The sequence below is a fragment of the Spermophilus citellus genome, assembly GCF_964194105.1.
Source record: "Spermophilus citellus genome assembly, chromosome: 4".
NCBI lineage: Eukaryota > Metazoa > Chordata > Mammalia > Rodentia > Sciuridae > Spermophilus > Spermophilus citellus.
In genome coordinates, this window is record NC_138185.1 from 70,570,326 (window position 1) to 70,594,428 (window position 24,103).

At 38.2% G+C, this 24,103-nt stretch overlaps 1 protein-coding gene across 1 annotated transcript in view; it reads left to right on the forward strand.

Annotated features, from left to right (window-relative positions):
• The window catches only part of ADAMTSL3 (ADAMTS like 3), a 519,919-nt gene that overhangs the window by 276,535 nt on the left and 219,281 nt on the right, over positions 1-24,103 (forward strand). The window contains exons 12-13 of the mRNA XM_081292846.1: positions 2,168-2,213; positions 16,792-17,028. Of these exons, the coding sequence (XP_081148972.1) occupies positions 2,168-2,213; positions 16,792-17,028 (283 nt within the window). The remainder of the gene's footprint in view (positions 1-2,167; positions 2,214-16,791; positions 17,029-24,103) is intronic.

A 24,103-nucleotide genomic window follows, 5' to 3' on the forward strand; every position in this document is an offset into this window, starting at 1 on the left:
AGCACAGCATGCCTACAGTGTTGAGGGAAAGAATCATATAAATTGAATATCATATCTTACTGAATTTTCTTTTCTATGTGAAATGAAAGGTTCATTAATGTACCAGCCACATATACTTCTTGAGAAAGCAACCAATTAGATAATACTCAGCCAACCAATAGTTTAAAGCTCAGATATTAGAAAAATTTCAAAGGGACTAAAATTTGTCATCCATTTCTAGGAATATATTCTAAGTATGAACAAAAACAAGAACATAAAGATGTTTAGCAAAGCATCTTTATATTACATAAACAAGAGCAGACTCAGTAATCTCACTTCTAGGTATTTACCCAAGAGAAATGAAAGCTTATGTTCACACAAAACCTGTATGTGAATGTTTTTAGCAGTTTTTTTCATAATTGCCCCAAACTGGAAACAACTCAAATATGCAGATAGGGAATAAAAACTTGGGCATGCATTCAACAGAATAATACTTAGCATTTAAAAAAGTTGCAAACTACTGATATACACAACAAGAATGAATTTTAAATGTATTGTGCTAAAAAAGAATCCTTCTTGAAAAGCTACACACTATAGCTTCCTATTGATTCAATTGATATCACATCCTGCAAGAGTCTTGATGTTGGGGTCAGAAAACAAATCAGTGATTGCCAGGAACTGAGTGGGGAGAGATGGACCATGAAGGGGTGACATGAGGCATCTTTAAAAATGACAGCATGTTCCAAATATTGATCATGCTAGTGGTTCCTATACAGCATGGGTTTGTCAAATCTCATAAAACTATATAACTTCCCAAAGTGAGTTTTACTGTGTGTAAATTGTAAAAGAAGGAAACAAAGAAGTAATACTATTATAAAAGGTAGTATCTATTCAGTGTGAATATTCTTAACACGTATTGAACTGTACACTTAAGATGGTGAATTTTATGTTATTTGTGTTTTTCCACAATTCAGAAATTTTAATTCAAAACTAACAAAATGAAGTCTGTATAATGGATGGTTATGTAATCATTGAAGGAATTTTCCCTAAGCATTATCAGTATTTATAATATTAGATTAAAACCAATCCAAAGCTGAATTCACAGTATGATTTTCAACTCTGCAAATAAATCATGACGCAAATGTTGGCAGATTAAATTAAAAAAATATTGAGAATAAAGGTCTTTGCTGAAGTGATTTGGGATGAATGATCTTCCACCTTGAGACTTTTTCTTTTTCTTTTTGGTACCAGGGATTGAAATTGGGAGCACTTGACCACTGAGCCACATCCCCAGCCCTAATTTGTATTTTATTTAGAGACAGGGTCTCACTGAGTTGCTTAATGCCTTGCTTTTGCTGAGACTGGCTTTAAACTTGATCTGATAGGATTATAGGCATGTGCCACTGTGCCTGGCTACCTTGAGACTACTTGGTACTGTGTTGGTCAGTTTTGCATCACTGTGACCAAAATACCTGATAAAAACATCTTAGTGGAAGGAAAGTTTATTTTAGCTCATGGTTTCAGAGGTTTAGTCCATGGTTTGCTGACTGTTGCTCTGGACACAAGGTGAGGAGGAGCATCATGATGGAAGGTTATAGAAGAGAAAAGCTACTTAGGTCATAGCCACAGGGAAGCTACAGGTGCTTCAGGGAAGATGAACCCATCTAGGACTTCTCCAGCCGTAGCCCACCTGCCCACAGTTACCACCCAGTCAATCCATTCCAAGTAGGATGGACAAATAAGGTCACAATTCTCATAATCCAATCATTTCACCTTGAATATTCCTCTATTAATACAGTACTTTTTTGGAGACACCTCATACCCAAACCATAATAGGTACATTACTTTTTACCTGTTCCGTTTATAATCAGTAAAAATATAATCATCAGAAAGTACATGCAGAAAGTATATTGCTGACTCTATCAATCACTTCATGTAGATTCAAGATTCACTTTTTAAATATTTCTGTTCTCACAGGATTAAATATTTTAAAAAGCCACAGTGTTAGGCAATTTTGTCATTGTGTAAACAGCATAGAATGCATTTACACAAGCAAACATGGGTACGAATTCACTAGACATTATAATCTTATGGGACCACCTTTATTTATATAGTCTGTTGCTGACAAAAAAATGCCATTATGTGACAAAGTCATTATTTTCTCTTGTTTTTTTCTTTTTTCCTTTAGGAATTGTGAAGGACAGAACATTCGTTACAAGACATGTAGCAATCATGTAAGTCCTATAATCAGAACATATAATCCCCAAAATATTATAACTCTTAAGTTATAATATTATAATATGTGTTGTTAAAAACTAATGGTCTCTCAATAACCTTTGTAGAAAATTTGAATATTTCTTTAGTTGGCAGCAACTTTTGTATATCCAGCGTCTTTTCCACTTATATGCCCTTTTATGTCATTTCAAGGTCATGATCTAATTTGGTCAGAATTTAATAATTTCTGAATTTATAGAAACAAGTACACAATACCTTAGGCTTCACAAGGTCTCTGCATTATAGGAAAGTGAAATATGTGAATGAGGGGACTGAGGCTGAGTTGGGTAAATTATTTTCTGAAGATCACACAGGAAGGGTACAGACCTGAACTGGTCTAGTGTTGTTTTTGCCATTGCAAACCACCTGTTGTGTCCACTGCAAAGTATGTTCAGGTGACTCATCAGAAAAACCACACACGGGGGGAACATGGCCGCTGACGAGGAAGCAGCGATTCTAATGTCTCCACATTAACGGGATCAAAAAGACCCTTTGGAACAGTGGCAGGCTACACACTGAGGAACTTCTAGCAAAATTCCATGAAGAGGGGTCCTGCCGGGATCTGGTAGGTCTATTAGAAGTGTCGGTTTGTGGCCGCCGGGACTCGGGGCCCGGGAACTGCGGTACTTGCCAGAGAGGGGCCGTCGCCTCCCCAGCCCCAGGCGCCGCTGGAGCCGCGAGCCAGAAAGACACGGACCAGGCCACGGTGCGGCTAGAAGCCGGGAACGTCGGGGGCGGAGAGAGCGACCAGGGCAGCGCTGGCTGTGGAGGCTGCGGCAGAGAGGCGTGGGAGCCCGAGGCTAAGACACACCGGAGAGAGCGAGCCAGCACCCCGCCATCATCCCGAAATAGCGAGAAGAGGAAGATGGCGGCGGGAAGTGAGTAAGCCTCTCCGTGCCCCGCGCCCCGCACCGCCGCGTCTGAAAAGCTGAGACAGACAGCTGCGACTCAGCATTAAGCCATCCGGCTGAGGCGGCTGGTCAGCCCTTCTCATCCTACGGAGGTGGATGCCTGCCGGGCCTCCGTGGGTAGTGGCCGCAGGGTCCAGGCGGGGCTTGGGAGAAACAGTGGGGACCCCCGTGGCGTTGGTCGCCCGGCAGGGTGAGGCGAACTGTCGCAGTTTGCGGGGGACACCACTGTGGCGGAGGGCTGGTGTCGCAGGGCTGCGGCGGAGGAGATAACTTCATTGAAGCCTGCTGCTACAGGTGTGTGGACCCCTGGCTTTCCTTCTCCACGCATCGGGGAAACCTTAAGGGCCCCTCCCAGCTCTCCTGTGAATGCTACAGCCAGCCCGAGGGAGTCAGAGGTGGTGCGGGACTGCCGCTCCCGCCAGGGCTGACTGCTGAGGTCTCTTGCACCAGCTACGGGGGTGTGGCTACCGGAGGGCAAGTAAAATTCGCTGAGGATTCTCAGCCCCAAGCTCTACAAACTTAGGGTCTGAGGGAATGGCAATCTGGAGGAGTGAGCCCAGTCGTTCATGAAAACAGGGCTCCCGGGAGCAGCAGACCTGGCCTGTAGCCAGTATTGTGGTGAGAGGGGCCTGGCTAGAGGAAAAGTGGAAGTGATTGGACACAAGAGGAGGCCCTAGGCACTCAGGTTTGGAGACTCGCCCAGTCTGGGAGGAGCTGCTGCACACTGATTGGTTCCCGCGTACTGACGGGAAAGACTTGACCTGGTGGGCACAGCGCCACCTAGTGGAAGAGAAGTTAATCAAACTCTAAGACGGCATTTATTAGTTTTTTTGTTTTGTTTTGTTTTTTGTTTTTGTTTTTGTCTTTGTCTTTGTTTTTGTTTATGTTTTTGATTGGGGTTTTTCTTTCATCTTCATTTTTCTATCTTGTTTTTTTTGTTTTTTTGTTTTTTTTTCTTCTTCATTCTCTTCTAACTTTAATTTTAATTTTTTTTAATTATTATTATTATTTTTTAAAATTTTTGTTCTTTTTTAGTTCCTATTTCTTTCTTCTTTTGTCTTTTCATTTTTCTTATCCCCCCTTCCTTGAATTCTACCTGCCTACTCTCATTCTCCTTAGTGACTTCTTCCCTTCCCTTCTAATACCTTTCCTCCCAAGCATCAAATAAATTTATAGGAATAAACAGTAACTCAGCAGTCAAACAGAACAAGAAGCAACATGAGCAGCTTCAAGAAACAAGGAAGAAAAGGAGTACAAACAATGCAGGACAGCCTAAATATTCAGGAGGACCTAGAGTCATCAGAAAAATGGTCATATAAAGACCTCAAGGAACACCTTAGACAGATGGAATGGAACCTTAAAGAGGATACAAGACAGCAAATTCAAGCAGCGAAAGAACACATTGAGAATGCATTACATAAACAGCTAAAAGAAGAAGTTAAGCATCTTTATCAGGAGATAGAGATTATAAAAAATAATCAAACAATAATTCTAGAAATGAAGGAAACGATAAACCAAATTAAAAACTCAATTGAGTATCACTAACAGAGTGGAGCAAGTAGAAACTAGAACGTCAGATAATGAAGACAAAATATATCATCTTGAAAAGAGTCTAGCCAACTCAGAAAGGCTGGTAAAAAATCACGAGAAAAACATCCAAGAGCTATGGGATAACATGAAGAAACCAAACTTACGAGTCATCGGGATAGAAGAAGGTACAGAGATTCAAACCAAGGGAATGAGAAACCTGCTGAATGAAATAATTACAGAAAACTTTCCAGAAATAAAAAAGGAAACAGATATACAAATTGAAGATGCATACAGGACACCGAGCACACAAAATCACAGTAGACCAACACCAAGACACATTGTTATGAAGATATCCAATATACAGAACAAAGAGAAAATATTAAAAGCTACAAGAAAGGAGACAGATTACATTTAGGGGTAAACCAATACGGTTAACAACGGACTTTTCATCACAGACACTGAAAGCAAGAAGGTCATGGAACAATGTATTTCAAACACTGAAAGACAATGGATGCCAACCAAGAATTCTGTATCCAGCAAAATTAAGCTTCAGGTATGACAACGAAATAAAGATCTTTCATGATAAAAAAAGTTAAAAGAATTTGCAGCCAGAAAACCTGCATTGCAAAGCATTTTGAGCAAAACGCTACACGAGGAAGAAATGAAAAACAATAACCAAAACCATCAGTGGGAAGTGCCTCAGTAAAGACAGAGGGCGAGGGGAAAGATAATCACGGAGAAACAAACTAAATTAAAAAAAAAAAAAGGATAAACAATCAAACATGGATGGAAGTTCAAACCATATATCAATAGTAACTCTGAATGTTAATGGCTTAAACTCTCCAATAAAGCGACATAGGCTGGTATCATGGATTAAAAAAACAAATCCAACAATATGCTGCCTCCAGGAGACACATCTGATTGGAAAAGACATACACAGGCTGAAGGTGAAAGGATGGGAAAAAATATACCACGCACACAGTTCTCGTAAGCAAGCAGGAGTGGCCATCCTCATATCGAATAAAATGGATTTCAAGACTAAGTTAATCAAAAGGGATAAAGAAGGTCATTATATACTCTTAAAAGGAACCATTCACCAACAAGACATAACAATTATCAATATTTATGCACCAAACAATGGTGCTGCAACATTCATAAAACAAATTCTCCTCAAGTTCAAGAATCAAATAGACCACAACACAATAATTGTGGGTGACTTCAACACACCTCTTTCACCATTGGACAGATCCTCCAAACAAAAGTTGAATAAAGAAACTATAGAAGTCAATATCACAATCAATAACCTAGACTTAACTGACATATATAGAATATATCAACCATAATCAAATGGATATACTTTTTTCTCAGCAGCACATGGATCCTTCTCAAAAGTAGACCATATATTATGCCATAGGGCAACCCTCAGTAAATATAAAGGGGTGGAGATAATACCATGCATTTTATCTGATCATAATGGAATGAAACTGGAAATCAATGATAAAAGAAGGAAGGAAAAATCCTACATCACATGGAAAATGAACAATACGTTACTGAATGATCAATGGGTTACAGAAGACATAAAGGAGGAAATCAAAAAATTCTTAGAGATAAATGAAAATACAGACACAACATATCGGAATCTATGGGACACAATGAAAGCAGTTTTAAGAGGAAAATTCATCGCCTGGTGGTCATTCCTCAAAAAAAGAAAAAACCAACAAATAAATGAGCTCACACTTCATCTCAAAGACCTAGAAAAGGAAGAGCAAAACAACAGCAAATGTAGCAGAAGGCTAGAAATAATTAAAATCAGAGCGGAAATCAATGAAATTGAAACAAAAGAAACTATTGAAAAAATTAACAAAACTAAAAGTTGGTTCTTCGAAAAAATAAATAAGATCGACAGACCTTTAGCCATGCTAACGAAGAGAAGAAGAGAGAGAACTCAAATTACTAACATACGGGATGAAAAAGGCAATATCACAACAGATGCTACAGAAATACAGAAGACAATTAGAAATTATTTTGAAAACCTATATTCCAACAAAATAGAAGATAGTGAAGACATCGATAAATTTCTTAAGTCATATGATTTACCCAGACTGACTCAGGAGGATACACACAATTTGAACAGACCAATATCAATGGATGAAATTGAAGAAGCCATCAAAAGACTACCAACCAAGAAAAGCCCAGGACCAGATGGGTATACAGCGGAGTTTTACAAAACCTTTAAAGAAGAATTAAAACCAATACTTTTCAAGTTATTTCAGGAAATCGAAAAAGAGGGAGCTCTTCCAAATTCATTCTACGAGGCCAACATCACCCTGATTCCGAAACCAGACAAAGACACCTCAAAGAAAGAAAACTACAGACCAATATCTCTAATGAACCTAGATGCAAAAATCCTCAATAAAATTCTGGCGAATCGAATACAAAAACACATCAAAAAAATTGTGCACCATGATCAAGTAGGATTCATCCCTGGGATGCAAGGATGGTTCAATATACGGAAATCAATAAATGTTATTCACCACATCAATAGACTTAAAGATAAGAACCATATGATCATCTCGATAGATGCAGAGAAAGCATTCGACAAAGTACAGCATCCCTTTATGTTCAAAACATTAGAAAAATTAGGGATAACAGGAACTTACCTTGACATTGTAAAAGCTATCTATGCTAAGCCTCAGGCTAGCATCATTCTGAATGGACAAAAGTTGAAGGCATTCCCTCTAAAATCCAGAACAAGACAGGGATGCCCTCTATCTCCACTTCTATTCAATATAGTTCTTGAAACACTGGCCAGAGCAATTAGACAGATGAAAGAAATTAAAGGCATAAAAATTGGAAAAGAAGAACTTAAATTATCACTATTTGCAGATGACATGATCCTATACCTAGAAGACCCAAAAGGGTCTACTAAGAAACTACTAGAAGTAATAAATGAATTCAGCAAAGTGGCAGGATATAAAATCAACACGGATAAATCAAAGGCATTTCTGTATATCAGCGACAAAACTTCTGAAACGGAAATGAGGAAAAACACTCCATTCACGAAATCCTCAAAAAAAAAAAAATAAAATACTTGGGAATTAACCTAACAAAAGAGGTGAAAGATTTATATAATTAAAACTACAGAACCCTAAAGAGAGAAGTTGATGAAGATCTTAGAAGATGGAAAAACATACCCTGTTCATGGATAGGCAGAACTAACATCATCAAAATGGCGATATTACCAAAAGTTCTCTATAGGTTTAATGCAATGCCAATCAAAATCCCAATGGCATATCTTGTAGAAATTGACAAAGCAATCATGAAATTCATATGGAAAAATAAAAGACCCAGAATAGCAAAAGCAATTCTAAACAGGAAGTGTGAATCAGGCGGTATAGCGATACCAGATTTCAAACTATATTACAAAGCAATAGTGACAAAAACAGCATGGTACTGGTACCAAAACAGGCGGGCGGACCAATGGTTTAGAATAGAGGACATAGAGACTAATCCACAAAGTTACAACTATCTTATATTTGATAAAGGGGCTAAAAGCATGCAATGGAGGAAGGATAGCATCTTCAACAAATGGTGTTGGGAAAACTGGAAATCCATATGCAACAAAATGAAACTGAATCCCTTTCTCTCGCCATGCACAAAAGTTAACTCAAAATGGATCAAGGAACTTGATATCAAACCAGAGACTCTGCGTCTGATAGAAGAAAAAGTTGGCTCCGATCTACAGATTGTGGGGTCGGGCTCCAAATTCCTTAATAGGACACCCATAGCACAAGAGTTAACAACAAGAATCAACAAATGGGACTTAATTAAACTTAAAAGTTTTTTCTCAGCAAGAGAAACAATAAGAGAGGTAAATAGGGAGCCTACATCCTGGGAACAAATCTTTACTCCTCACACTTCAGATAGAGCCCTAATATCCAGAGTATACAAAGAACTCAAAAAATTAGACAATAAGATAACAAATAACCCAATCAACAAATGGGCCAAGGACCTGAACAGACACTTCTCAGAGGATATACAATCAATCAACAAGTACATGAAAAAATGCTCACCATCTCTAGCAGTCAGCGAAATGCAAATCAAAACCACCCTAAGATACCATTTCACTCCAGTAAGATTGGCAGCCACTATGAAGTCAAACAACAACAAGTGCTGGCGAGGATGTGGAGAAAAGGGTACACTTGTACATTGCTGGTGGGACTGCAAATTGGTGCGGCCAATTTGGAAAGCAGTTTGGAGATTCCTGGGAAAGATGGGAATGGAACCACCATTTGACCCTGCTATTGCCCTTCTCGGACTATTCCCTGAAGACCTTAAAAGAGCATGCTACAGGTATACTGCCACATGGATGTTCATAGCAGCACAATTCACAATTGCTAGACTGTGGAACCAACCCAGATGCCCCTCAGTAGATGAATGGATAAAAAAAATGTGGCATCTATACACAATGGAGTACTTTTCAGCAATAAAAAAATGACAAAATCATAGAATTTGCAGGGAAATGGACGGCACTAGAGCAGATTATGCTTAGTGAAGCTAGCCAATCCCTAAAAAACAAATGCCAAATGTCTTCTTTGATATAATGAGAGCAAATATGAACAGAGCAGGGAGGAAGAGTAGGAAGAAAAGAGTAACATTAATCAGTGACATGAGATGGGAGGGAAAGGGAGAGATGAGGAAAATTGCATGGAAATGAAGGGAGACCCTCATTGCTATACAAAATTACATATAAGAGGTTGGGAGGGGAATGGGAAAATAAACAAGGAGAGAAATGAATTACAGTAGATGGGGTACAGAGAGAAGAAGGGAGGGGAGGGGAGGGGGGATAGTAGGGGATAGGAAAGGTAGCAGAATACAACAATTACTAATAGGGCATTATGTAAAATTGTGGATGTGTAACCGACATGATTCTGCAATCTGCATTTGGGGTAAAATTGGGGGTTAATAACCCACTTCAATCTAATGTATGAAGTATGATATGTCAAGAGCTTTGTAAAGTTGTGAACAACCAATAAAAAAAAAAGAAAAAAAAAAAGAAAAACCACACACAAGTTTAGATAACCATACTCTCATTTTACATCAGTCAACATTAAAAGAAATTAGAATATTTTTCTTTACAAATATAAAAATGCAAAGTAAACATCAGAAGGAACAGATCTTGTTTTCCACTCAGAGTATTTCCTTTTGATGACACATACCTAAATCAAAATAACAAGAATTTAAAGAGAGTTATGAGAATCTGGAGAGATCATCTGAATGAGATTTATATTTTTCTTAAGCTTTGTTAGATGACAAAGTAATATTCTAGACAATAGTAACTAAAGTATGGTAGCTTGTTTTTTTTTTTTTTGTTGTTGTTGTTTTTTTGTTTGTTTGTTTTAATACTAGGCATTGGATCCAGGGACATTTACCACTGAGCCACATCTCCGCCCCTTTTTGCTTTTTATTTTGAGACAGGGTCTCACTGAGTTGCTTAGGACCTTGCTAAATTGCTGAGGCTGGCCTCCAACCTGTGATTCTTCTGCCTTACCCTCCTAAGTCACTGGGATTACAGGTGTCTACAATCACATCCAGTGCATGGTAGTTTTTAAGAGATAAATCTTGGAGTTGCTGAGGTAATAGAAGAAAGAATATTTTAAGATACTCTTGTAGAAACTCCAACATCTGGAACAGTATCACAGACCTTCTGCATATTCAGTTATCAAGGGACAAGGGTCAGGAAAGAATAGGGAACAAACTCTGAGAGGCAACTGAAGAGAAGTCGGAGAAATGAAGGCCTCCTTCCATACCAGTTGGTCTCCTATTCCCACATCTCTGGGTGGATCTTAGCCCAGGGAAGGTCCTGCTTAAGGAGCAGAGACTCTGGCTGCTGTATTTCAGAATTCTGCCCACTGTAGCAGAATACACTAAAACAATAGGTTCCAGGCACTCAAGGAAAGATCAGATGCTCTTTTGGTTTGTTTTGAAGTCTGGTGCCATAGGGACATGCATTCAGAGAGCACAAGGAAATTCCATCCCCAACCTGCAGGAGACCATGCCTCAAACAGCAGGAGTAGGAGGCTCCACCAGGGCTCTGGGACCACACTGCCCTCCCCAGCAGGCTGCGGTTCAGTGGCTCTCCCAGGTTCATTCTATCAGGGGAGATGGGGCTTTGGACTCAGGCTGAAAGATTAGGGAACAGAACATGCCTGTATGCAGGACTCTGGCTCCCAGGTGACAGCCATCTTCAGACATAAACCTCAGCATATATCCTTACAACCAAGTCCCAGGTAAAGAATTATCCTTATCACAGGTATATCAGAGCAAATGGAAAATTTCCCAGCGAAGTCATGCATGTCAGTCAGTAGTGAATTCAGTAACTACTCATGTTTTTTTTTCTTTTTTAATACTGTGTTTATAGGATTAAAGGCAAGACTGGAAGAGGCCAGGGGAAAATATTTGTTAAATTATACAGCATATATCACAATTTGACAAGAATATTTGTAACATGAACATATGTATGTGTGCATGTGTGTGTGTGTGTGAGTGTGTGTGAGTGTGTGTGTGTATTTTTTGGGGAGGTACTGTGGATTGAACCCAGGGGCACTTTACCACTGAGCTCTATCCCCAGCCCCTTTTAATGTTTAACTTATAATTTTTTCTTGGGGCTAGGGATATAGCTTAGTTGGTAGAGTGTTTGCTCTGCATATGCAGGCCCTGGGTTCAATCCCCAACACCACAAAAAAAAAAAAAAATTCTTGAGACAGAGTTTTGCTAAGTTGCTTAGGGCCTTGCTAAGTTTCTGAGGCTAGCTTTGAACTTGTGATCCTTCTGCTTCCTGAGTTTCTGGGATTTCAGTCCGCCACCGTGCCCAGCCATGAACATGATTTTTTATGAGGGTAGTTAGCTCTGTGCAGTGGGTTCTCTGGGATCCCTGATGACTTCCCAAAACAGGCAACATTTGATGTGGCCCTTAAAGGTCCTTCATATCATGGATCCTATGCATGGTTTCCAATACATTTTTATTCTGTGTTTTTCCTCCAGATGTTCTTGTCTTTCCATTGCTGTTGCTCCTGCTCTGGGAGAGAGCCACTTCTCCTGTCTCCAGCCTTCCAGGCCATCCTGCAATTACACTGGTCTCCTCAAATGGCACCTATTCTGTGTCACTCCCCTGCCTGCATCTTGGTGTTCTCTGATCCCCTCTCTTGCATACAGGGGCGTTCAGAAGTTGACTAGGTGTATCTCTTATGCATCTCACAATTGCCACCCTTGTGGACAAGACTGTGCACTGTTGCTAGTGGATACTAAATTTATTCCTCCTAGTTCTCTTTTGCTCATATTGTTTCCTATATCTTGGCCTATTTACATTAGAAATTTTTGTCATTTGTTATACAAAAATATCACAAAATTTAACTTTTAAAATTTGCTTACAACAAAAACTGTATTTTTCTTTGATCCCTACTCACTAGTTAACTGGATGAAGCATTAACCAATGTCCAAATTACAGCTTAATACATTCCCATTATATAAATAGTTTCTTAGGTAATGGTCTGTCTCTCTTGCATAAAAATACCCAGTTTATTAGGTAATCTTCCTGCCTTGGCTTCTCTCTTTAAGTTGTCCACATTCCTGTAGTTGTAAGAGGGTAAGGAGACCCCTGTTTTCAGGATGGTCTGAGAATGGGTGCTAGTGGTCATCAGCTTCTTTCTTCTTTTCATTCTTCCTTCCTCGACCCCTCGGCCTCCCTTTCTTTCCCCCCTTTTCTTCTTCCTCCTCCTTCTCTGAGCCTCCTCTTACTTTTCTGTGTTTCCCAGACTGGCTACTCCCTCTGAGACACAATTCTTTTATAGATATACCAATTCCGTCTATCAGATTAGAGTCAGGTCTTGCTGATCTCAGGTCTGTTCTTTCCTTATCAACTCTTAATTCATTTTATAATTTAACTCTTGGATAACAATTTTATTTCCTCTATTTCATTCGTACTGCAAGTCTGCAAATGCCAGTAATTGCACACCGTTTCCATGTGTTTCATGCATGTAGATGTGATCAGAGAACAAGCTCATGGAATGAGAAAGTTGGACTATATTCTGTTCCCTATAGCATCTGATCTAGGGTGAAGCTCATAAAGTATATTTAATAAATAATGCTGCCTTGAACTTAACTCTGATTAAGAAATACTTCTCAGGGAAAGGAAAGGAGAAGAATGTTGGGCATTTGAGTCTCCATATAAAACACAAGAGCCCCTAGATTGTCTTGAGCTGGGGCCTGGCCCAACTGAGCTGCACTAGGTGAGCTTAAGTGCTGATGACGTAAATGAAAGCATTTAATGTAAGCATTTAATGTAATGGCTCCTGCCTTTAATCAAAAGCCATATCATATAATGGAGTGCTTGCTAATTTGAATATCAAATTATTAACTCTGCCATATCCAGTTGTATTTTTTTTGCTAGGGGCTAAACACTTTGTAGGTCATGATTTCCTCCATTTATCAAATAGTGTGGACCTGCCTAGCTTAAATAGTTTGGAGAAAAAAGAATGCCCCTAATAACCTCTGGCAGACTAGGAAGCATTATCTAGATTTAAACCTGTCTTCACCAGCAATCATCATTTTCTAATGTTACAAGGCAATAGTTTCCTCTGTTCTTATCTTCTCAGAAGAAAGATTTCATCTGGTGACACAGAATAAGCATTAGAGTTCTATTTAGTAAAGTGGAAGTAAGACCCAGAGACTATGGAGCTGGTTGTCTTAAGAGAGGACACAGCCTGGGGCTTTCCACATGGCAGGTTTTTACATTTGGGCTTGGAAGCTTCCTTTCTCATGTATTATGTTTGGGATGGTTACTGTGGTTTCCCACCAAGGCTTAGTGCACCTGAGCTCATTTCACCATGTTGGAAAAATTCATATCAGTACCCAAGTGGGATCTATGGGGCTTTGGAGGGGGTGTCAAAACTGCATTATAAATTATATTACAGTGAGCCTAGGATTACCAAATGACAGTGACAGTGATTTGCATATGCTCCAAAGTTAGAAAGTCCCTTAGTGTGGTCACACCAAGTTTCTTTAATTTTAGAAGGTAGTATCTTGTGGTGAAGGAGGTTTTTACATCTCCTGAGGTAAATTGATTTTCATAACCAAAGAAGAGTGAGCCCTATTCTCCCTCTCCCATCCTCTTACTCTATCTACCAACCTACCCCACTCTGACACAAGGAACAGAGAAGCCTACTAAAATGAGTTCTAGAAAAATGGGATTCACTGAATGGATTTGTGGTTATAGAATGGAATTTAAGCATAAGTAGACCTTGAAGACCTGGAGCCAGGAATCAGAAAGGAACACAGGTTACTTGCCCCTTTTATTGAAATGCATGGTTTATCATCTTCTTTCTTATCTAATTCATTCTTCCTTGCTGTGGGAACTACCTTGGTTTGCTTCAATATTCATTTCATAAAAGAAATGGCCTGCCCAGCCTGGACTCATGTGACTTCTCAGCTCTGGTTCTTTTCGTTGCAATTCCAAATGCCTGGGAAAAATTAACCTGGCATGGGCCAGATACTTGCTCCTGGGTGGTCAGCTATGGCCAGGGAGGACACACACCTGGCTACAGTTTGGGCAAGGACTAAGCTTAGCTGCCATTATAAGCTGTCTTCTGTTAACTAACTTTCATTAATTTTTTGAAACTTCATTGTGTTATGGAGGTTAACGAAGGCCAGAGCAAGGCAGCCAGCACATTCGTGTCTGGAGAGTGCTGGCAACGTCAGGGGCCTCGTGCAGGGGAGTTGCCTGCACCCTGCTGCTCTCTTACACATGTTTCTTTGGTTTCAAAGAATCAGATACAGAGAAAACTGGCTGTGGCTAGAGGAAAAGAGGTGATGTCATTTTATCATTGATCTTGTCTATGGCCAGATGGAGGACAAAGTCCTCATTTCAAGAGAGAAAAGTCATCTGGTTCTAGTGTTCTTCAGTTTGACTTGCTTCCATAGGTGTGACCTGAGTTCAGAATTCATTCTGCCTAAGATGACAAAAATGTGGATACAAAATGGTATTTTGGAGGGGTTCTCAGCAAAACAGCCCAAGTAATTCCAGGAGATAGTTTGTCCGTTGTTTTTTGTATATTCCCTACTTACTCTCCAAACAAGTTTCAAGGCAGTTAATAACACAAAATCTGAAAGCATATACATGGTAAATCACAAAGGTCAAGTAGTAGAAAGGGGAGAAATTATGATTTAAAATCCTGGCTGAAAATTTATTAGTATCTATTAGTGAGAAAAAAAATAGAGCTAGATTTCTGACTCATACCATTCATCAGAATAAACTAAGTACCAAAAGCAAAATTAAATGGGAAAAAATATTTCCAACACAAATGACAAAACTTGATAACCTCACTATGGAGGTTAATAGTTTTATCTGCTAAAATAATAAACAACATACTTTCCAGTAGATAAATGAATCAAGGATATAAAATAGGAAATTTTTGAAGGGTTGGTACAAAAAGCAAACATACATGAAGACATTAAACCTAAATAATAAAAAGAGAATATAGAGGAAAGCAATGAAATTCTGTTTTATACTTTTGATTAGAAGAATATTAAAAAGTTATTAACATACAAACTTGGAAGAAGTATTGAGAAAAAGAAACTTATGTAACCTGGCAATAATACCTTTATAGAGGGCAATTTGGCAGTATTTTGAATAGTCCACAAAACTAGCATATTCTTTGACTTAGAAACTAGTCTTTGGGAGATAACCAAGATTTATATAAAGATTTAGATACAAGAATCTTTGTTACTTATTTTTTAATTTATTTTTTAAATACATGACAATAGTGGAATACATTACACTCATTACTACCCATACACAGCACAATTTTTCGTAACTCTGTCTATAAATTATATTTACACTAAATTATGCCATTATACATGTACTCTTTTTTTGGCATTACAATTCTTTTTTTTTTAATTGGTTGTTCACAACATTACAAAGCTCCTAATAGGGCATTATGTAAAATTGTGGATGTGTAACCGACGTGATTCTGCAATCTGCATTTGGGGTAAAATTGGGGGTTCATAACCCACTTCAATCTAATGTATGAAGTATGATATGGCATTACAATTCTTAATACACATATAAGTTACTTATTTTTAATTGGAACTATTTCCCCAAGTGTTTACAAAGAATAATAATTATTTTAATAATAAAAGATCAAATAATATATTGCCTTTTTCTGTATCTGTTTTCTTTAATTAGGAATTTTGGTGTACCAAAATTCAATGAGGAAAGTCAACACTTTTATCATCCAGCACCTTGTTCTGGAAATGCCTAGAGGAAGGAGTTAGTAATTTAGTAAAAAGACCCCAGAATCATCAATACTTGTCCAATAGATTTTTATAAACTATCATTATGAAAGTGCCTTAGAGTGTTTGCTACAATTTACTTGTTTTCATTTAGACAGAATTTGAACAAGCGACATTATCTGCTGCCCATCCTATAGCCAGTGGAAGCAGGTGTTTGGTATCAGTGAAGAGCAAAGGGTGGGGGCCTGACGAGGGAGAAAAGGCACATGAATTAAACAACAAAGATAACAAGTTTCACAAAGCCCTGTAGTTTGGGATTAAATTAGGAGCAAATAATCCTTCCCATTGAAATTACTCCAGAAAGCATGAATAATAATTTGTGTTTTTCTGAAGACCTGGAATCACTTAGAAATATCAAGGGCCTTTAGTTTCCCTTGTTTCAAAAAAGAAGGATCATGTATTGCACTTGGAAATTTATATCCAAGATTGTTAAATGAGGGCAAGATTTGATACCTCAAATGGCAAACTTTAATTATCTGATAAACAAAAATACCCGAGTGGAAAAGTCATCAGAATGAATGAGATGATGGATTATTATTGCAAGATCCCAAGTGGAATTTCGTAGCTATAGATTCAGTTTCTAATTTTTAAAAAGGAGGAAATAATGAAGGAATGAGGTGTTATTTCCAAGTAAAGATGCAAGTGGAGTCTGGTCTTATGACATTCTGGTGGCCTTGTTCAGCCCTCTTCTGGCCCCTGTCCCTGGGTGATGTGTCAGAGGGTGATGTTCCTTTTTCTCTGCCTCCAGGACTGTCCCCCAGATGCAGAAGACTTTAGAGCCCAACAGTGCTCAGCCTACAATGATGTCCAGTATCAGGGGCGTTATTATGAATGGCTTCCACGATATAATGATCCTGCTTCGCCGTGTGCACTCAAGTGTCATGCACGAGGACAGAACCTGGTAGTGGAGCTGGCACCCAAAGTACTGGATGGAACTCGTTGCAATGCTGACTCCCTGGATATGTGTATCAGTGGCATCTGTCAGGTAAGCCACACCTGCCTCCCATGTACCGGATTAGGGTATGTGTCATGACACCTCTCGATATTTCTTCTGTTCTTTGTGCTCATGCAGGAAAAATATTGGCTTTTATTATTAATTATTTTTTAAAGGCAATATTTTTAAAAATATTTTTTAGCTGTCAATGGATCTTTATTTCTTAATTATTTATCTATGATGCTGAGAATCGAACCCAGTGCCTCACACATGTTAGGCAAGCACTCTACCACTGAGCCACCACCTCAGCCCAAAGTAAAAATATTTTAGAAAATTCCAAGAGCCTTTAAATCATGTTTTACTCATTTAATATACTGTAAACTTTACCCACAGAGAACCGAATGATTGCAGTATATGACTTGTGATTCCTCTTGATCATTGATTCTCCAGTGGGAATAGGCATCAGAATCCCCTGGAGGGCTTGTGTTGACAGAGTACTGGGCCCATCTCCAGAATTTCTAACTCAGTGGTCTGGACTGGGGCCCAAGAACTTGCACTTCTAACAAGTTCTCAGGAGAAGCTGATGTGGCTGGTGGAGGACCACACTTTGAGAACCACTGCTTTGGAAGGATAACACTGGTGGTATTTCTTATTAAAATCAGTCCATTGTTTTGGGTATTTGGGAGCAGGGATTCACTGAAATCCTAGCAGGAATGCATTCCAGCAGGTTTCTCAGATGGACTTTGCAGAGCTCTGTTACATGTGACTGTGACTGAGACATAAACCCTTATAATGAGTGTGAGATTTGAGGATGCTGTAGTTGGCTGCAGAGACAGTGTAGGGGTCACAGGAAAATGATAGAAACTTCTTCTGAAACTCTAAAAATTGTTTTAAAAAATAACGAACATCTAGCTTTCCATATGTTCAGTTATTCTCATAACAAAAGCAGCAACGATAATAGCAAGGGAGCAACCCCACCACCCATCAAGTGTCAGGTACTCCAGACTTTCAGACTTGAAGAGGAGCTTTGAACTCTTGTTTTGTTGCATTAGCTTAGGACTTCCAGGATCACATTGAAAAGTAGTAATGAGAGGGGCATCTTTGCCTTGTACCTGATCTCAAGGGGAATGTATTTAGTTTCTTTCTCACCATTAAGAATGATGTTAAGTCTAAGGTTTTTTTTTTTAATTAACATTCATTGTCAAGTTAAGGAAATTCTCCTTTATTCCTAGTTTGCTGAGAGTTTTAATTATGAATACTCTAGTGATGGATTTTGTCAAATCCTTTTTCTGAGTCTCTTGATATGGTCATTTGTTATTTTTTATTTTAGCCTATTGATGTGATGAATTATATTAATTGATTTTTAAATACTGAACCAACATTTCATACCTGGGATAAATTCCATTAGGTTGTAGTGCATAATTCTTTCTATACATTGTTGGGTTTGATTTACTAATGTTTTATTGAAGACCTTTATATATGTGTTCATAGGAGAATTAGGAAGTATTCCCTCTGCTTCTGTCTTCTGATATAGATTGTAAAAAATTGGTATAGGGCTGGGATTGTGGCTTAGTGGTAGAGCACTCGCCTCACACGGGCGGGACCCGGGTTCAATCCTCAGCACCACATAAAAATAAAGGCATTGTGTTGTGTCCATCTACATCTAAAAAATAAAAAAAGAGAAAAAAAGAATTGGTAAAATTTCTTCCTAAAGAATTTGGTTGAATATAGTGTAAACCCACTTGGGTTCAGTATTTTCTGTTTTTGAAGGTACTTAATTATTGGTTAAGTTATTTTGACATGGACCTACTTTGTCTATTTTTTCTTGTGTTATTGTGGGCAGATTGTGTTTTTCAAGATGTGAGTCCAACACCTGGGTTATGAGCTTATGGGTATAAGCTCATAATATTCTTTTATTCTTTCTTTAATGTTTATGGTTCTGATCTGTAACAATGTTTCTGCTTTAATTTCTGGTAATAGTATTTTATTTCCTCTCTTTTCTTAGCCTAGTTAGAGGCTGACTAATAAAATATTAATTGTATAAAACTTTTAAAAAACAACTTTTGGTTTTGTGGATTTTCTCTGATGAGTTACCATTTTCACATTGACTGAATTTTGCTCTAGTTTTTTGTAATTACTTTCTTCTGCTTACTTTGGTTTTAATTTGCTTTTCTTTTCTAGTTTTCTAAGGGAGAAACATAGATGATTGATTGCACCTCTTCTTGTTCTCTCTTTTTTCACATTCTGTATTTTTTATTTTTTTAATTAATGCATTATAGTTATATGTAATAGTGGGGATTTATTTAGACACATTTATAAGTAAATATCACATAGTTTGCTTCATTTCTTTTCTTCTCCTTCCCCAATTCCCTTCCTTTACCTTTTTGGTCTTCCTTCTACTTATTTTATTATTATTATTATTATTATTATTATTATTTTGGTCTTCCTTCTATTTATTTTATTATTATTATTATTAGTAGTAGTAGTAGTAGTAGTAGTAGTACAGGGAATTGAACCCAGGCACTCTTAACCACTGAGCCACATCCTTAGCCCTTTGTGTATTTTTATTTAGTGACAGAGTCTCACTGAATTGCTTAGGGCCTTGCTAAGTTGTTGAGGCTGGTTTTGAACTCCTGATCCTCTTGCCTTAGCTTCCTGAGCCTAGTTATTTATTTTTAACTGGTGCATTTAGTTATATATAACATTGGAATTAAGTGTGATATATTTATACATGCACATATCATAATTTGATCAACTTCATTCCCTAGATGACTGTATTTATGTGGAGTTGTCTCTGTGTATTCTAGTCTTTTCTATTGGTCTTCATACATATTTTTTTTTGAGAGGGGGGGGAGGAGAGAGAATTTCAATATTTATTTTTCGGTTTTTTGGTGGACACAACATCTTTGTTTGTATGTGGTGCTGAGGATCCAACCCGGGCCGCACGCATGCCAGGCGAGCATGCTACTGCTTGAGCCATATCCCCAGCCCCTTCATACATATTTTTATGCCAATATATGCTGTTTGCATTATATAGCTCTGTAGTTTAATTTGAGATCAGGTATTGTGATGCCTCTAGCATTACTCTTGCTGCTCAGGATTGCTTTGACTATTCTGGGTCTTTTATTCTTCCATATAAAATTTAAGACACTTTTCTAGTTCTGTGAAGAATGCCATTGGAAATTTGATTGGGACTGCATTGAATCTGTGGATGGCTTTTGGTAAAATGGCCATTTATGACATTAATTTTACCTACCTATGATATTAATTATACCTGTACAGTCTTTCCATTTTCTAAGGTCTTCCTCTATTTCTTTCATCAGTGTTTTATAATTTTCATTGGAGAAATCTTTCACCTTTCTGGTTAGATTTATTCCCAAGTGTTTTTTTTTTAGATGGTTGTGAATGGAATAGTTTTCTTCAGGTTCATTATTAGAATATAAGAAAGCTATTGATTTTTGTGTGTTCATCTTGTAACCTGCTACTTTGTTGAATTTGTTTATCGGGTTAAAAGTCTTGTGGTGAAGTTTTGAGGTCCTCTAGAATTATATCATCAGCAGAGATAGTTTGACAACTTCTTTTCTTTTTTATATTCCTTTAATTTTCTTTTCTTGCTTGATTGCTGTGGCTAGAGTTTCAGGAACTGTATTGAGTAGGAGGGGTGTGGGTGGACATCTTTGCATTGTTTCCTGATTTTGGAGGAAATACTCTCAGTTTTTTCTGTATAGTATGATGTTGGCTTTAGTTTTGTCATACATAGCCTTTAAAATGTTGAGGTGAATTTCTTCTGTTTCTAGTATCTTAACTGTTATTAACTGAATGGGTGCTGAATTTTGTCAGGGACTTTTTCTGCACCTATTGAGATGCTCATGTGATTTTTGTCCTTGATTCTGTTTATGTGATGAATTATATTTATTCAGTTATGTACATTGAACCAATCTTCAGTCTATGGATTTGTTTGCCTATAAGATGAATTTCTTGCAAACAACATATTGTTGGGTCTTGTTTGCTAATTCACTCTGCCAGTGTCTTAATGGGAAAGTAGAGACCATTTGCATTCAGAGTTATTATGGAAAGATGTTTATTATCTGGTCATTTGGGCTTGTTTCATGGATTTAACTTGTCCTTAATTTTCAGTTGCTTAATTGTTCCAGATAGCTTCATCCATTTGAGAGTTCTGAGGCTTCTTTTTAAATTCTTTTTGCAGCATTTCCTTAAGTATTTTCTTTAGTGCTCGTTTAGTGGTCACAAATTCTTTCATTTCATCCTTGTTGTGGAAATTTTAAAATTTCCCTTTCAATTCAGAATGATAAACTTGCTGAATATAGCAACCTTGGCTGGCATTTTTTTTTTTCTCTCAGAGCTTGTATTACCTCATTCCAAACTCTCCTGGCTTTTAGAGGTTGAGTTAAGAAGTCTGAAATGAATACTGTTGGTCTACCTCAAAAAGTGATCTGATATTTTCTCATGCAGTTTTTTTTAATACTCTGTCCTTGTTTTCTTTGTTAGACATTTTGATTGTGATGTGACTTGAAGAGGTTATTTTTTTGATCTTGTCTATTTGGGCTTCTATATGTGTTCTATATGTGGATATCCACTGCATTCCTAAGGTTCAATTTTTTTTTCTGATCTCATCTTAATTAAAATGTTCTTAATGCCATTAGCCTGTATTCTATGCCCTTGTCTATCCTGATAACTCAATAAGTCATCAGGATAGTTTTGTCTCTTAATGTTGTCTCAGAGTTCTTGTATATTTTGATCATGGTCTTATCTTTATTTTTCTTTAGTGTGTGTTGAGTGTTCCAGTTCAAATACCCTGTCCTTGAGGCCTGAGGTCTGTTTTCAGTTCAATCTAGCTTGTTGGTTATACTTTCAAGTGATTTTAAAAAATTTGATTTATTGTCTTCCATTTCCAGGACTTCTCACTGGTTTCTATTCAAAAATTGTTAGGGGATTGTAACTTTTGTGGGAAGACATGATTGTTTCTTCATGGTTTCCAAGGTTTTAGACTTGTGGAGCTCTTGAGATGGATCCACTTTCTCTTTCATAAGGATGTTCATTGGTGTATAGTTGTCTCTTTTGTAATAAGTTGTTGGTATCTCTTGGCTTCAACATGTAGGTTCAGTGCAATATTAGTATTAGTTTCAGCTGCCAATGCCTCTCAGTTTGCCATTGCTGAATTAATTCATTTTTATAGAGCAGCTCTAACACTATGGCTTTTTTTTTGAGCCATCCTTTTGGAATCTTTCTCTGATTTTGCTGTTGGTGTAGATACCCAAGAGTGGGACCTGATGTCCTCCTCTAGTCATTTCTACTTGGAGCCCAGTCTTTGGCTTGGGGTTTTTAAAATCTCCTTCTTCTCTGTGTTAAAATATTGTTGAAGTTTGAGTAGGGTAACTTTTAGCCTTGGAAAGGGTATTGTCACCTTACTGAGTTGTGGGTGTAGTCCCACTGTGGAAGCTCTACCCTTGAACTTGTAGTATACCAGTCAATTCCCAGCTCCTCTCAGAAAAATAAGAAATAAGCAACAGCAACAACAGTAATGATCAATTACAGCATTTGATTGTCACATACACCATTAATTACCACAAAAAGAGGAGTGGCGGGGTCATCATTTAACAACAGCAACAACGATAAATAGCTGTAAATGAGATCCAGTATTAAAGTATGCAACAGGTGTCAACTATGCCCTCCCCACAGCATAACATGAATGATGGAGGCAGGAATTATTTAACCTAAATTATTATTAAAGATATAAAATTACAGTTCATTGAGAGAAAATGAAATAGGGTAAGAAGGTAAATGAAAGTTAAAAATATTCACAAAGTGGGGCTGGGGTTGTGGCTCAGCAGTAGAGCGCTTGCCTAGCATGTGCGAGACCCTGGGTTCGATCCTTAGCACCACATAAAAATAAATAAATAAATAAAGGTATGTGTAAAACTAAAAAAATAAATTAAAAAAATATTCACAAAGTGAACCCGAGGTACCGGCAGGAAAGAGATAGCCAGTTATGGCTATAAAGAAAGAGGAATAAAAAATAAAAGGAATAAATAATGAGGTGGGGGGAGGGAGAGAGCAAGGGAATTTGTCTGGTGAAGAGGGAAGAGAGGAGAGGAGGACTAATACGAGAAACAAAAACCAACAAATTAAAAGTTGCACCAAAACAAGAAAAAAAAAACCCCGAACCCCCTAGAGTCAAACACAAGGCAAAATAACAAATGAATGAAGAAAGAAAGGGATGGGGAGTGGAAGAAGAAGAAAAATGAAAAAAATGAAGAGAGAAAAATAAATGTATATATATATGTGTGTGTGTGTGTGTCCATGAGTCAATTAGCTCAGATAGAACACCCATACACACACACACACCTACGTACATTCACACTCATGCTTGATGGTAAAAGGAGAAAAGAAGAAAAAATCTGAATGAAAAAATGAAAGGATTGTTCCCGTGGAGGGGGTGAAAACTGCTGACAAGAGCGGATAGTCATTGCCTGTGCTATGTTGTCCTTTTCTCTGTTTCTTCTTGGACTGTGTCTCCTCAGGGAGAGCCAGGGCCAGGGGCTGTCAATCCCATCTTCTTTGAGTTGCTCACTCAGTGCCAGCTGCAGTGGACTGGGACCCAAGTTGGTTGTTGTATCCCTCAGTTTGCTTCTTGCCAGGTTAAGGTAGGACAGAATGGGAGGTAGTGACCATTGGAATTTCGCCTGTGCAAACTAGGTAGATGCATTCCCAGGGGGGCAGATGCAAAGTCAAAAACGTGAAGTTCAGGAACTGGCGTTTTTTTAGACCAACCTTTCAAACTTTGTCATGAGGTGTCTGCTCTAGAGAGAATTGTTCCACTTGCCTTACAGTCTCTGCTGGGTGTCTGGATATTGGGTAGCTTCTTGAGAACTCTGCTCTTGGATCAAGGGGACCAGCTTGTCAAGGCCCACCAGTGTGTTCTTGTCAAGATCAGATCCTGAGCAGATCTGCCTGCCTATCCAGTTTGAGTTCTCTTTGGCTAATCTTGCAAGTCGTCAAACCCAAAGGGAAAGTGAGAAGCACTCTGTATCCCTGGCCTGAGTCCCTTCTGTGCCTGTCCCAGTTGTGCCCTTTTACATGGACTCTAGATCTCATGGCAGGCACA